The sequence below is a fragment of the Hemicordylus capensis genome, chromosome 9, assembly GCF_027244095.1.
Source record: "Hemicordylus capensis ecotype Gifberg chromosome 9, rHemCap1.1.pri, whole genome shotgun sequence".
NCBI lineage: Eukaryota > Metazoa > Chordata > Lepidosauria > Squamata > Cordylidae > Hemicordylus > Hemicordylus capensis.
Window position 1 is genome coordinate 7,136,200 of NC_069665.1, and position 14,081 is coordinate 7,150,280.

Here is a 14,081-nt window from a genome sequence, read left to right on the forward strand (position 1 = left end):
AGTTCAGAGAAGCTGTGCTGCCACCCTCCCTGGCATTTCTAAGATAGGACTAAGAGAGAGGTGCTACCTGCAACCTCGGAGAAGCCGCTGCCAGTTTGTGTAGACAATCCTGAGCTAGATGGACTAATGGTCTGACTCAGTAGAAGGAAGCTTCCTATGGTCTTATGTTAACTCAGTACACATCTGCCAGTCGTCTTCACCTCTCTGCCTGTCCTAGAGCTCTTCTACTACAACATTCCTCCTCTGTTTATTTCCGTTGGCAACCTCCTCTAATATGTAGGTGTGTGTAGGCATGCATGGGCCCATACAAGGGAAACTCAACGGGAGCAAGAGCCCCCTCTCACAACGAGTTACTCCATTTATGTTTCAGCCATGCAACATGTGGGGCACAGCTCACACACCCAGCAATGCATTTTGCCCCTTCTGGGGCCCCCTCATTCCCCCCCCCCCACAAAAAAATCTGGTGCTGCCACTGAAAGGGTATACGCCACTTATCATTTGGATACTGAATCAAGGGAATAGCTATAATTGAAAATGCAGTGGGGTGGGGGGAGAAATGTCCCTGGGCCCCTGGGGGGGTCTGGCTGGCTGGGTGGGTCTTTACCTCCCCACCCCCCACCGAGGAGAAGGGGGGCAGGGGCCCAACACTTTTTGTCTCAGGGTCCACTCCAATCTTGCTACACACCTGGATGTGTATTTCCTTCTTAACCTGCTGCCAACTTAACTTGCTTTCTTTATCTTGCAGGGCATGAAAGAGTTACAGCTGGAACTTTCACAGCCCGGGGGGAATTCTTGGTTGGTGTCAGCAGTCAGCTGCAAGCCAGGGAGGAGCCTGCCCATGAGACTCACTCATAATCAGCAGAGCTCCTGCAGATCGCCTCTCCAGGGCTTCGCAGCAGTCGGATTAGGCTGAGTCCTGTGCACACACCTTCTTGGAGGTAAGTCCCGGCACTTGCTTGCAAGTCTGCTCTTCCTCGCTCCAGCAGAAAGTGCTTTGAATGACAGCTCGACCCTGCTACTTGATCGGCTTATAAGGCTAAATCGCCGAAGTTTCCTCCGCAGTGACTGTCACTGCATAGTGTTTTCTGGCTGGCTGGGGAAGGTACGATCCTCCCACTAGGTTTTGCAGATTGCTGAGCATGAGAGGCAAAGGAATCTGCAGAATATTGTGTTTTATTCACCACAAAATAAATTGGGGGTGATTGACTGATCTGGCCAGTTTTCGTAACTTTAGGAAGTGGTTTTTAGGCATAAATAGCAAGCAAAAAAACAGAGCCACATTAAGACATTCTTGAATGGCCAAGTGTGTTGGCTGCACAACACAAAAAACAGGTATAACCCTGATCCAAAGAATAACCCAAGACAATACAAGGGACCAGGGAGAACTAATGTAGTGCCAGGTTGTAATGCAGACCTCCAAAAGAATGAGAATACAAATCTAAGTGGGTATTTTAGTATTAAAACTTCTACATAGAATAGCTTAAAACTCAGTTCCAATACTGTGTTTTTTTAAAAAAACCCATCAAACATAAAAAAAAATCTTCATACACATGCTAATAAAATATTATAACAGTCCTAAAGCATATGTATGTATTACAGCCTAGAACTATATTAGTTCTCTCTGCTTATCCCTTTTATTGTCTTCAAGTGTGATGGTTGGCCAGAAAGATGAAGGGCTTTGGAATCGAAAGTGCATGATGCGTTTGTTCTCTTTGTCAAAGAGTCCTGGGCAGCGTTCAGAAAACCTCTCGAAATATCACTGAAATGAGGGCTCTTTCCCCCCTGCTCCGTCACTTGAAATTGTGTTTGAAACTGTGGCCCCATTCAGAGGCCACACCAAAGCGGAGGGAAACAAACCTGCGGTTAATTTCTGAACTCGAGAACCGTGCCGGAGACGGTCAGCCAGCTGCAGTTTCGTTACCTCCGGACGCTGGCCAGAAGGAGCGCTGAGCCTTCCCAGCAATCTGTGGGCATTGTGGCAGCATGTCGGTTCCCACAACTCACGTGATGTGAGAGGGGGTGTGCTCTGCGCGGTCATTGCCTGCCCTTGCTTGGCAAGGAAAAGACAGATTAACTCTTTCCTGCCCAAAGACGGCAGTGTCTTTTTCGGAATTGCTAAGCCACACAGCCATGCATATGCACAATTGGTAATACTTCAGTATGGCAAGGGGGGCATTGGGGGAGGAACACAGAAGACTCACTAAGAAATGGGAAGGAGGGGGAGTTGGGTAGATGGGTGCGAGAAGGGATGGCCCAGCTCTCCTGGGAGGAGAGAGGACCCAGAGTTCCTTTGAGTCCTGGGACCGGCTCCCACATGCTGCCTCCTCCTCTGAGCAGCAGCAGCAGCAGCCACTCAGGGTAGAGGGTCAAGGGAGAAAGCACGCAGAGCCGCAGTTGAGGGGAGGAAGAGAGAGTGCACGTGCAGCCCATGTGGGGCCTGCCGGCTGTGCACCCCCTCAAAGTAGCAGACGTACTGCTGCTGCTAGGCTGAGGGCTGGTGGTTGGGGCGGGCGGGAGAGTGTCCTTGCGGGGCCTGGGGAAGTGCGGGTTTCTTCATCAGGGAGGCCACCACGAGCACGCGTGTTGAGGGATGCAGCAGCCAGGTTGTGGGGTGGGGGGTTTGAACACGGGCCGCCTGTGCCCTCCCCGCACCATTGTCCCTGAGGAAGCAAGCAGCATGGACTGCATTGGACTTCAATCCCCAGCTACATATCGACGCCTTTTCTGCAAGACTAGCATGGCAGTATCTTTGGTTTTCTTTCCCTTTGGCAGCGAGTATACCTCTTGGAGTGGTCTCTTCTAGTTTATTTTATTCTAGTTTATTCTATTTATTTATTTAACAGATTTTTATACCGCCCCAAATGTGCGTCTCTAGTTCTGTGCTGCAGAAGCCCACTTAAGCGGCTCCATTCTATTTTTAGAACCCCCATGGCCTGTTTTGATGTTCATTCCCAGTAAGGCTGTGTGGGCGTTTGTTATTCCATAACATGCGGGACACAACATGGGCCTCTGATTCACAGACCTGACTCTACACGCCCGGTCTGGGATGACTCCTCTTGTCTCTGTGTGAGACCATTCTGTTCCTCACTCATTCTTGATCAATATTACCCATCAGAAAGGCATGTATAATAAAGTCATTACATAAATGAAGAGGATAACTACAAACCCTTCACCTCCCTGCAAGAGGAGTTCATAGGAAACTGCCATATACTGAGTCAGACCATTGGTCTATCTAGCTGAGTATTGTCTTCACAGACTGGCAGTGGCTTCTCCAAGGTTGCAGGCAGGAATCTCTCTCAGCCCTGTCTTGGAGAAGCCAGAGAGGGAACTTGAAACCTTCTGCTCTTCCCAGAATGGCTTCATCCCCTGAGGGGAATATCTTGCAGTGCTCACACATCAAGTCTCCCATTCATATGCAACCAAGGCAGACCCTGCTTAGCTATGGGGACAAGTCATGCTTGCTACCACAAGACCAGCTCTCCTCTCTACTTACCCCCATCCAGTGCCTGGCAGAATATGCAGTTGAAACATAGTATATCTGCTCAATTTGGACCCGACGCCTTGGCGGCCCCAGCAACTCCAAATAGATTAGTAGTGCATGCCGTTACGATGTTCCCCCTTCCAAAACCAGTGGCTGGTGTTCCCTGTAGTACCATGAAAACAGAAGAGCACCCGCAGGATTGCAAAGAGACTGGAAACTAGCTGCACCTCTTCCACAGTTCAGCAGCAGTGAAGAGGGGAAGTGATTTCCACTGCTCTCTCCTCCCTCCTAAAGGGCTATTCACTTGCAGGAATATGTCCCTGAGGGCCGCAGCATGGCATAGTATTATTTCTGCTTTGTCCCTAGGCATAGTTAATGCTGACCAAGATTACACTCATAATCCAGATTTGAAGTCCTGCGTACACTGAGGTCATTCACACAATCAAAAACTGTGTTCTACCCAGGGTTGGGAACTGTGTGTACTCCCAATTTTTGATTGTGTGCAAGCAAGGTTAGAGGAAAACCTGGGTAGCTTTTTCTCCTACCTTGCTTCCACACAATCACTTCTGCCCAGGTTTTCCTCTAACCTTGCTTCCACACAATCAAAAATTGGGAGTACACACAGCTCCCAAACCTGGGTAGAACACAGTTTTCGATTGTGTGAATGACCTCACTGTTTGCAGGATAATTTGGTTTGTCCCAGTGCCGATGCAAATCCCAGCTGTGTGAGGGGATCAGGGCGATGGTGTCTACATGGGCCAAAGAAGTAACGAGAATATTGTGCTATTAAGGTGATTTGTACGCTTAGGGGAGATGGAGGTCTAAAGCTAGCTCTATTCAGACCTTAGGTTTGTTCACACGATCCTCATCATAGGAGGAAGAGCACCCAGCCAAGGTAAGAGAGCTGGCCACACTCCTGATCGGAGGCTGTGAGAACTCCAAAACCCAGGAAGGAGGATGGGAGAGTGATCATGTGAGAGGCGGGAGCTGGGTCAGGCAGCTTTTTGTCTACCCTGGGTAAAATGCTGGGGCGAGAATCTGGGTAGGGCACCCCCATGTGACCCAGCTCCCACCTCTCACACGATCACTCTCCTGTCCTCCTTCCTGGATTCTGGAGTTCTCATGGCCCTTAGTTGGGAAGGATCGTGTGAATGAGCCTCATTTTTTTTTGCATTTGTGTACCCGTGTCTCTACACATCTACATGTTCTTGTGTAAATGGCTGTATGATGCTCAAAAGTGGGGTACAGACAGGAAGTGTTCTACTGTGCATGTTGTGAGCATAATGTCTGAGCAATTGTACCTTCATGTGTGCAGATCAACAACAAACTTTATTTTAGTCACCGACCAGAGGAAATTGTTTAAAAATACAACCATGCATATAAATAATAAAGAAAAGAAAGAAAGATTCTGCTGTCAAGTTGGAGTCGACTCCTGGCGACCACAGAGTCATGTAGTTTTCTTGTGGTTCACCATTGCCTTCCTTCTACGCAATATGAGATGATGCCTTTGCCGTTGTCACTGAAGTGAGCACCCGCCTCCGGCACCTTCCCATATCGCTGCTGCCTGATATAGGTGACTGCAAGGATATATTTACTAGGCGCTGTCTGGGAAGCATACCGGTGGGGATTCGAACTCGCAGCCTCTCGCTCTCTAGGCAAGCTGCTTCCCCGCTGCACCACCACGGCATATAAAAAACACATGGTACATAATACATGAAGTAACTGAATACATAAAATGTGTACAGATCTGCACCACTGTACACAGACTGCAAATGTGTCAAGCACACTATGTGAACAGGGCTTTTATTGCACAATATCCTGCTGATGGTGGTGATTTTGAAAAGTGAACTGACCAAGAACGTCTCTTCTTTTTCAGTTCTCCTCTCGGAACCTGACAGAATGTCCAGCCTGGTGCCTGTCCTTTACCAGAAGGATCTGGAGAGCATTACTATGATTAGGGCAGGATCCAGTTTTGCCCTCAAAGCCTTCCACGCACCTAGGAATATGGAGGTCTCCCTGAAGCTGTTGACTAGCCAGAAGGCAACAGAAAGGTGGGTTTTCTGTTTGGAGAGGGCAAGCGAAATGAATGGCTCTTGCCCAAGCTTGGCTGTCCTGCAGGGTTTGGCTCCGAGTCGAACCGAACCAAACCAGGTTCTGTTTGGCTTGAGGGAGAGCCATCAAACAGGCCCAGTTCGATGGCGAACCGGCTCAACCTTGAGCTGGTTCACACATCCCTAGTGGACGGGCAGGTAGGTAGATAATCAGACAGACAGATGGGCAGACAGACTGTAGTATATTTATATATATAGTATATATTGTTTAGTATATTTTGTATACTAAACAAAACTTATATTTCATACATTGTTTTTATATTTGCCTGTGAAGAAGAGCACCTCACACTCGATATGTATCAGGCAATATTGAATAAACTTTATCTATCTATCTATCTATCTATCTATCTAAAAATATTTCTATACCACCCAAAACTTGCGTCTTGGGCGGTTTACAATTAAAATCATTTAAAACATCAAATCAATTAACAATTAAAGTCATTTAAAACTTTGAAAACATTTTAAACCCAATATTAAAAAATATTTATTATTATTTTTATTTATTTAAAATATTTCTATACTGCCCAAAACTTGCATCTCTGGGCGGTTTGTATTGTATTGTATTGTATTGTATTGTATTGTATTGTATTGTATTGTATTGTATTGTATTAAAACTATAAATCTAATTAAAAGCCTGGGTGAATAAATGTGTCTTCAGTGCCTTTTTAAAAGTTGCCAGAGATGTGGAGGCACCTTTTGAGAATCCTCCCCTCCCCTTTAAAAGTTTTGACTTCTTGGTGCTGCTTCATTTTTCTCCCACCTTCTTTCCTTTTTTGGGCCAAGAGATTTGAGAACCCCTCCTTTTCAAAAAATGCTTATATCACAACATCATGAAGCATAGTCGTCATGGAGAAACTGTGGTAGAGGAAGGGAGCCTTCTGGGAACCAATGGACGTATTGCCCTCCTTTCATCTGAACTAGTCCTTGCCAAATTGCTGATGCTGCTCCTGACATCCAGACCGAATTCCTCAGAAGCACCACTCACAGGTTACTCTGGGATGACTTCCTCTCAGTAGACTTTCTGTTGAGTCATTTCGTCCGAATGTCAGCCAGTATCTTTTATTCTTTATGTTTTTGCAGAGATGTGAAGGCGCTGTTGCAAGAGGTAGCCACCATCCGATGCCTTCAGAATGCAAGGCTTATGCCCCCGCTTGGCGTCTGCCAGTTCCAGGGTGTCTTTGGGGTCGTCACTGAATGGATGTCCAATGGTTCTCTCTCCTTGCTCATCCATGAGGTATTTAAGAGATGGATCTCTAGACATTGTTTAGCTGGCCAGTGAGAACAAGCCTCGGGTTGCCTTGCCCATGGGGTGGAGATGCAAAATTCTCCAGCGGAAAGGTGGAGAAGCAGCAATAACTGGAATAGGACAACTGGATTCTTTTTCAGTGGGTCTTTTGCTCTTATTTGTGGTTATTTAATCTTAATGTTTTATATATGAAATGTTTTGCTTTTAGATATAATTGACATTCACCTGAGCCTCTGGGACAGGGGTCCCCAGACATGGGTCCCCAGAGATCGTTGGAATACAACATTCATCATCCCAGCCATTGTGGCTGGGGATGATGGGAGTTGTAGTCCAACATCTTCTGGGGACCCACATTTGAGAATTGACCTGCTCTAGGTCAAAGCAAGAGGGGGAAAACTCAAGCAGAATAAAACTGGGTTTCAGTGAAATGACAGTTTTTGTGGTCTTTTGTTCTTTTTTTAGCATGAACTCTATCCAGAACTGCCTTTTCCTTTATGTGTGAGGATCCTGACAGATGTGGCAGAGGCCCTAAGTTATTTACATCATTTGGAGCGTCCTGTCCTTCACCACAGCCTGAAGCCTTCCAACATCCTCCTCGATCGACAGTATAGAGCTAAGGTGGGCTAATTTAAACCTTTGCTTTCCTCTTCACTTGTTTCTAACGTACAATAAAACAGATTCATTAAAGGGCAAAAAAAAACCCAGAGATGTGCTTGGTTGACGTATCTTAAGGTGCATTTCCTTCTTGCAGATATCTGATTATGGCCTGGCCACCTGGAGAAAGAAGCAGCTAAGCTCTGCCTTGCAGAACTGTAGTACCAGAAGTTGCTGGGATTTGCTCTACCTGTCCCCTGAAATTCTCCAGGGAGGCAGCTTCTCAAAGGAAGGCAATATTTACAGGTGAGCTTTTTTAAATTTGGAAACAACTTTGTCACTCAAAGTAACCATTTTGGTATCATTCTGCCCAGGTATGAACAGGGGCGGCCCTCCCATGAGGCCAGGTGAGGCACTAGTGAGATGCCCGCCTGCCTCTCTACTTTAGAAAAGGGACAGAGCAGGGAGGAAAGTGTGCCCAAGGGGGAAAGGCAATGGACACCCTATCTCAGGCAAGCAGATTTCTTGAGCTGTCTCTCCAGGTGAAGCTGCCTTATCCTGAATTAGACTGTTGGTCCATTCAGTCCAGGACTGTCTCTTGTGACTGGCAATGGTTCTCCCAGGCCTCAGGCACTGAGGTCTCCCAGACCTGCCATCAGAGATGCTTGCACCTGAAGAAACCCAGCACGGAACCTGGGACATTCTGCATGCAAAGCCTGTGCTAAGCTACTGACCTGTGTCTGGCCCCGTCCCCTGTTTCTGGACTGTTGTGTATTGGGTTTCTTGTATCGTTATCTCATGCAAGCAAGAGGTCGCTGTTTCGAATCCCCACTGGTATGTTTCCCAGACTATGGGAAACACCAATATCGGGCAGCAGCGATATAGGAAGGTGCTGAAAGGAATCATCACATACTGTGTGGGAGATGGCAACAGTCAACCCCTCCTGTATTCTGCCAATACATAGAGCTCTTTGGTTGCCAGGAGTCGACACCGACTCGACGGCACACATTAGCTTTACTTTAAGCACACATGAAAAGGCCTTTTTGTTTGTTAAGGAGTGAAGTGATTGGCGGAATGCTGGAGCCCTTCCAAAGCCTCCATATGGATGCATATTCTGGATGAAAATAAACACAGACCTACTAGATCTGTGTTTTCTAGCCACAGGTATCCCTTAGGTATCCCTTAGATTTAGGGCTGTAGACTTGGAAAGGCACAGGAAGAGGCTTACTGTCATAAAATAGGAGGACTCCTGGACTAGAGAACTGACCCAGAACAGAGGAATGTTCAGGTGTCCAAATGAACTGGAATAGGAAGGCTGCCTATGAGGAGAAATACAGATCAGGGGCGGCCCTTCCATGAGGCACAGTAGTGTGGCCAGCTCAGGCTGCAGTTGACTTGGGCACCAGCAAGCTGGAAAGATGGCCTTCTGCCCCCAGCTTTAAGGGGAAGGGGAGGAGGGTGCACATCAGGGAGGTAGGATTTATTGCCTTCCCTCGGGTGCAAAGAGACCTTTAGCCACCACTGATATGGGCTGATAACAGTGATGTTGCTGAAATTCGTAATTGCCAAGTGGGGATACAAATGTTGGAATGTATTATCAAACATCATTTCCCTGAGAGGTTTTTCCACAGAGTGCAATGAGATTCTGGATAGAGTCTGCTTTTCATGGACGTTTTAAGTATTTGCCCCAGTCCTGGACACCAGTTGCAGCTCAGAAAGAACTGGGGTTGCATACAGTAGCTCCCCTTTCCCTGGGTCCGCTGTCTGTTCCCCAGAGCCTTTTTATTTTTAATTTTTAAAAATGTCCTTTAGACTTGTTTGCATAGCTGTGATTAGTGTCTAGGACTGGGAGCAAAAGTTGATAAAGCACTGAGGGGCAGTTAAACATATATTACAAGTCAGTTTAGAACCCTTGCAAGAAATGAATCCCATTTTTTTCTGTTAGTGTTCTACAGTAATCTCCAGAGATGTCTATATCAAATATAGAAATATGATGGATGGATGGGTGGGTGGATGGATAGATAGATAATGTTTGCAATGGAGATGCAGTTTCAAAAGCAAGCTGGGGGACTTTCAGCCCTCACTGTGGATTATGGAAAAGTTTCTTGTCAAGATGCTAGTTTAGACAGCAGATTCCAGAGTAACACCCTGCTTTTTCCCCAATATTTCTGCCTAGCTTTGGAATGGTGTGTTGGGAAATCCTAAGCAGACAGAAGCTATTGAAAGGTAGGCCTCTGTGTGCAAAGCTTTCGTTGTATTTTCCTTTAATTTCCCCCCTAAAGTCATTTCCTTGTCTCCATGTCAGTACTGTTTTTAATACCCACCTCTCTGACTTGGTCCTTTGCTGAATGTTATCATAATAGAATCTTTGTTCCCCCTCCTGATTGTCTTTAAAAATGTCTCAGATGTTTCCAAAATCTACTGTCCTATTGCTGACATCCAGACTAACAGTACTTCTTCCAACGGCCACTTTCCTTCCACAATTCCATTGCACGCCAGTCCTAATTCGGAACATAGAAAGCTGCCTTATATTGATAGTCAGACCATGGGTCCACCTAGTTCACTATTCTCTTCAATGGCTGGCAGCAGTTTCTCCAAGGTTTCAGGCAGGAGTTTTTCCCAGCCCTACCTGGTAGGGGTGTGCACAGAACCGGGTTTTTGTTGTTGTTGTTGTTCACTTCAAATTTGAAACCAAATTTGTACCGAACTGCCAATCCCCAACCCAGTTCGGTCAAATCAACCAATGGTTCAGTCCATTCTATCAAACCAGGTCAAACTGGTTCGACCTGGTTCGAGGGACTATGCTTGTAAATGAGAATCCAGTGAGGTTTCCCCTTTACAATCAAAGGGGAATCCTGCCTTTAAAAGGCTTCTAAGGGTGGCTGGGGGGTGGGGTAAAAGGACCACCAGTAGCTCCTCTAAACCCCAGTGCTCCCCCAACCATCAGCACGGCCTGCATAGTGGCAGCACAGTTCTGGCCTCCATGCATATGCGAAGGCTGGAATCGCACCACCACTGCATGGGCTGTACTGCTGGGGAGAGTGCCAGGGTTAAGAAGAACACCCGTAAGTTGCCCTCTCTCCACACACACCACCCCCACCTGCCACCTTTAGAAGCATTTTTAAGGCAAAATTCCCTTTTGCTTGTAAAGGGAAGATTCCTCCTCACCAGATTCCTCTTACATTCCTCCTCACCAGATTCCTCTTCACAAGCATAGCTTGTCGAACTGGACCAGGACCAGTTTGGTTCGAACTTGAACCAGCCGCCTTTTTTTTTTTAGCCAGTTCAAGTTCAAACCAGGTCAGTTCTAATCTAAACTGGTTTGATTTGAACCAGTTCTGCATACCCTTACTGCCTGGAGATACCAGTGAGTGAACCTGGGACCTAGATGCTTTTCCATTGAACTATGGCCCCATCCCCTGAGGGGAATGTCTTACAGTGCACACATGTAGTCACCCATCCAAATGCAAGTCAAGGTGGACTCTTCTTAGCAAAGGGGACAATTCATGCTTGCTACCACCTTAAGTGGTACAGCGGGGAAATGCTTGACTAACAAGCAGAAGGTTGCAGGTTCGAATCCCTGCTGGTACTATATCGGGCAGCAGCGATATAGGAAGATGCTGTAAGGCATCATTTCACACTGTGCAGGAGGAGGCAATGATCATCCCCTCCTGTATTCTACCAAAGACAACCACAGGGCTCTGTAGGTGCCAGGAGTCGAAATTAACGGCACACTTTACCTTACCACAAGACCATTGGAAGCTGCCTTATACCAAGTCAGGTCATTGGTTCCCCTCACTCAGTATTGTCTGCATTGACTGGCAGCGGCTCTCGAAGGTTTTCAGGCAGGAGTCTCTTCCAACCCCACCTGGGCATGCCAGGGAGTGAACCTGGGACCTTCTGCATGCAAAGCAGATGCTCCACCACTGAGCTACAGCCCCATCAGGTGACGGGAAAGCAAATGATGCATATGGCTACAGAATTCTATGCCATATAATCTTAGCTCTGCAGATTTCCAGGTAAATCTGTAAAGTACAACCGTGACAGAGGTATCTATGGTTTTAGGCCTACGTTGATCAAAGTGACACCCAGATAATAAAGAGAAGAGTGTTTGTTTGTTTTTCTGATGGTATCTAGACCTCAAGTAACATCTTAGGTTGTTTCCTATCCACTATACCCCATCTTCAATAGAAATGATCAGCTTTCCCATAGTAGGCTGAAGACCAGGAATGCATTTGCAACAGGATTTACCATAACACAGGTATTAAACCTGTCTCTTTTAGGGTGTGAGCCATTCCCCAATCTGACCCACATAGATCTTCCCACACATCCTACACCCAGGCAGGGCCTCCAAGTATTTACTGTTTATTTCTTAAATTTCTATACCACCCCATACAAAAAAGTCCCTGTACAATCTAAAAAAAACCCCATTAAAACATTGACACAATTAAAACAATTTAAAAATACAGATTAAAAACTCAAACACCTGAAGCTTTAAAACGATCAACCAAAAGCCTGATTAAACAGGTATGTTTTCATTTGGCGAGCACAGGACATTTCCGCACCAGGTAACCACCAGGGTTCCCTCTAACAAGGCTTTCCAGATGTTGTTCACTACAGCTCCCATAATCCCTAGCTGCAGTGGTCTTTGGATGGGGTTTATGGGAGGATTATGGGCGTTGTAGGGAGGATTATGGGAAGATTATGGGGGATTATGGGAGTTGTAGCACAGTGCTCCCAACCTTCACCAGTGAAAAAATGGGACTACAACTAAATGTCAAGCAGACTAAACTAATGACAACAGGTACAGCAACCAGCCTCAGAATTGACAATGAAGACCTTGAAGTGGTGGATAGCTTCTGCCTTTTAGGATTGGCCATCAACAGTCAAGGATCCAGCAGTCAAGAAATACGCTGCAGACTAGCACTTGGTAGGGTTGCAATGAAGGCCTTGGAGAGGAGATTTAGATGCTGTTACGTGTCTATACCCACAAAGATTAGAATCATTTGGACAGTGGTTTTTCCTGTGACACTCTATGGATGCAAAAGCTGGACTCTGAAGAAGCAAGATAGAAAAAGTATTGACGCTTTTGAACTTTGATGCTGGAGAAGACTTTTGAGGAGACTGTGGACAGCCAGGAAAACAAGCCAATGGATCCTAGAACAAATCAATCCAGAATTTCTACTCAAGGCAGAAATGACCAGGCTCAAACTATCAGACTTTGGACACATTATGCGAAGACCCAGCTCCCTTGAAAAGTCCATAATGCTGGGGAAAGTTGAAGGAAAGAGAAAAAGAGGACGACCAGCAGCAAGGTGGATGGACTCAATGATGACAGCAATAAACACACCACTGAGAGACCTCAAAGGCCAAGCTGAAGACAGATCATTCTGGAGAGAATCTATCTATGTGGTCGCTAAGAGTTGACACCGACTTGACGGCACTTAATCAATCAATCAATCAATCAATCAAAAGGTAAAGCGTGGTGTAGTGGTTAGAGTGCTGGACTAGGAGCGGGGAGACCCGAGTTCAAATCCCCATTCAGCCATGAGACTTGCTGGGTGACTCTGGGCCAGTCACTTCTCTCTCAGCCTAACCTACTTCACAGGGTTGTTGTGAGGAGAAACTCAAGTATGTAGTACACCACTCTGGGCTCCTTGCAGGAAGAGGGTGATATAAAATGTTGATGATAATAATAATGTTGATAATAATAACAATATTTGGGAATCCCTGCTAGAGGGGTCACTTGGTGTGGAAATGGTGTGTGCTCGCCAGATCTCCTTTCCAGCTTGAAATGCAACTTCCAGGAGCCACACAAAGATGCTCTTGATATCTTGGTCATGTTAGGCTTCCTCACTACCGGAGTCACCCTACAAGTGATTCTTTCCCAGTCCTACCACTGTGCACACCTTCTCCCTCTCCATTTCCACAGCAGGGGCTGCCCAGATGTGACATCTGAAGTGTCAATGCTGCTTCAGGGGTCTTGCTTTCTAGCTGTGGGGTTGAAGCCAAGCAGAGCCTTCTGGCCTTCTTCTGGTTGATAGCCAGGGCCACTCCAATATGAAGCTACTGGAGTGTTCTCTTGTGTGTGGACTCTCTGTTTAATATCACGTCTCCAGTTTCTCCTGCATCTCAGCTTGGAGCTCCTTCACCACATCTTCCAAGTAATAATCTGGGGCATAGGTGACTCCCAAACCACTGCACCTGTTTTCTGTAGCTTATGTTACATTTATGTCCGGCACCAGCAGTCAGCTAGCTTTGGCAAGCACTGACACTCTCTACAGAGGGCTTTTCTCTACCCCTCTTAAATAACAACCTCAGTACCTTTTGCAGAACTGATTATCTTCAAACCTTGCACAAGCATTGTTTTGTAGAGTTTGCGGCTGGGTTTACAGATAGGATATTCCAGGGAGTTCTCCACACAGCAGGCTTTACCGCTGGTTTTCTGGGAGGCTTTACTGCGAACTCAAAGTTATCCCCAAAACCCAATGCAAAAAGTGGGTGTTTTTTTTTAACCCTGGTTATAAATCAGGCTGCACTCTAATGAGCAGTGAAAAACCCGAATTGTGTGTGAAATGCTCCCTGACAATGTGAACACACACCCTCCATTCTGGATGAGATGCAAGCTAAAGGGCGTTAAAAGCTTAGT

General features: G+C 46.4%; 1 protein-coding gene across 1 annotated transcript in view; it reads left to right on the top strand.

Moving 5' to 3' along the window:
- Window positions 1-779: 779 nt before the first annotated feature.
- The window catches only part of LOC128334139 (receptor-interacting serine/threonine-protein kinase 2-like), a 32,701-nt gene continuing 19,399 nt past the window's right edge, over window positions 780-14,081 (top strand). The window contains exons 1-6 of the mRNA XM_053270454.1: window positions 780-938; window positions 5,358-5,532; window positions 6,673-6,826; window positions 7,301-7,456; window positions 7,590-7,738; window positions 9,609-9,658. Coding sequence (XP_053126429.1) covers window positions 5,381-5,532; window positions 6,673-6,826; window positions 7,301-7,456; window positions 7,590-7,738; window positions 9,609-9,658 — 661 coding nt within the window. The 5' untranslated portion in view covers window positions 780-938; window positions 5,358-5,380. The remainder of the gene's footprint in view (window positions 939-5,357; window positions 5,533-6,672; window positions 6,827-7,300; window positions 7,457-7,589; window positions 7,739-9,608; window positions 9,659-14,081) is intronic.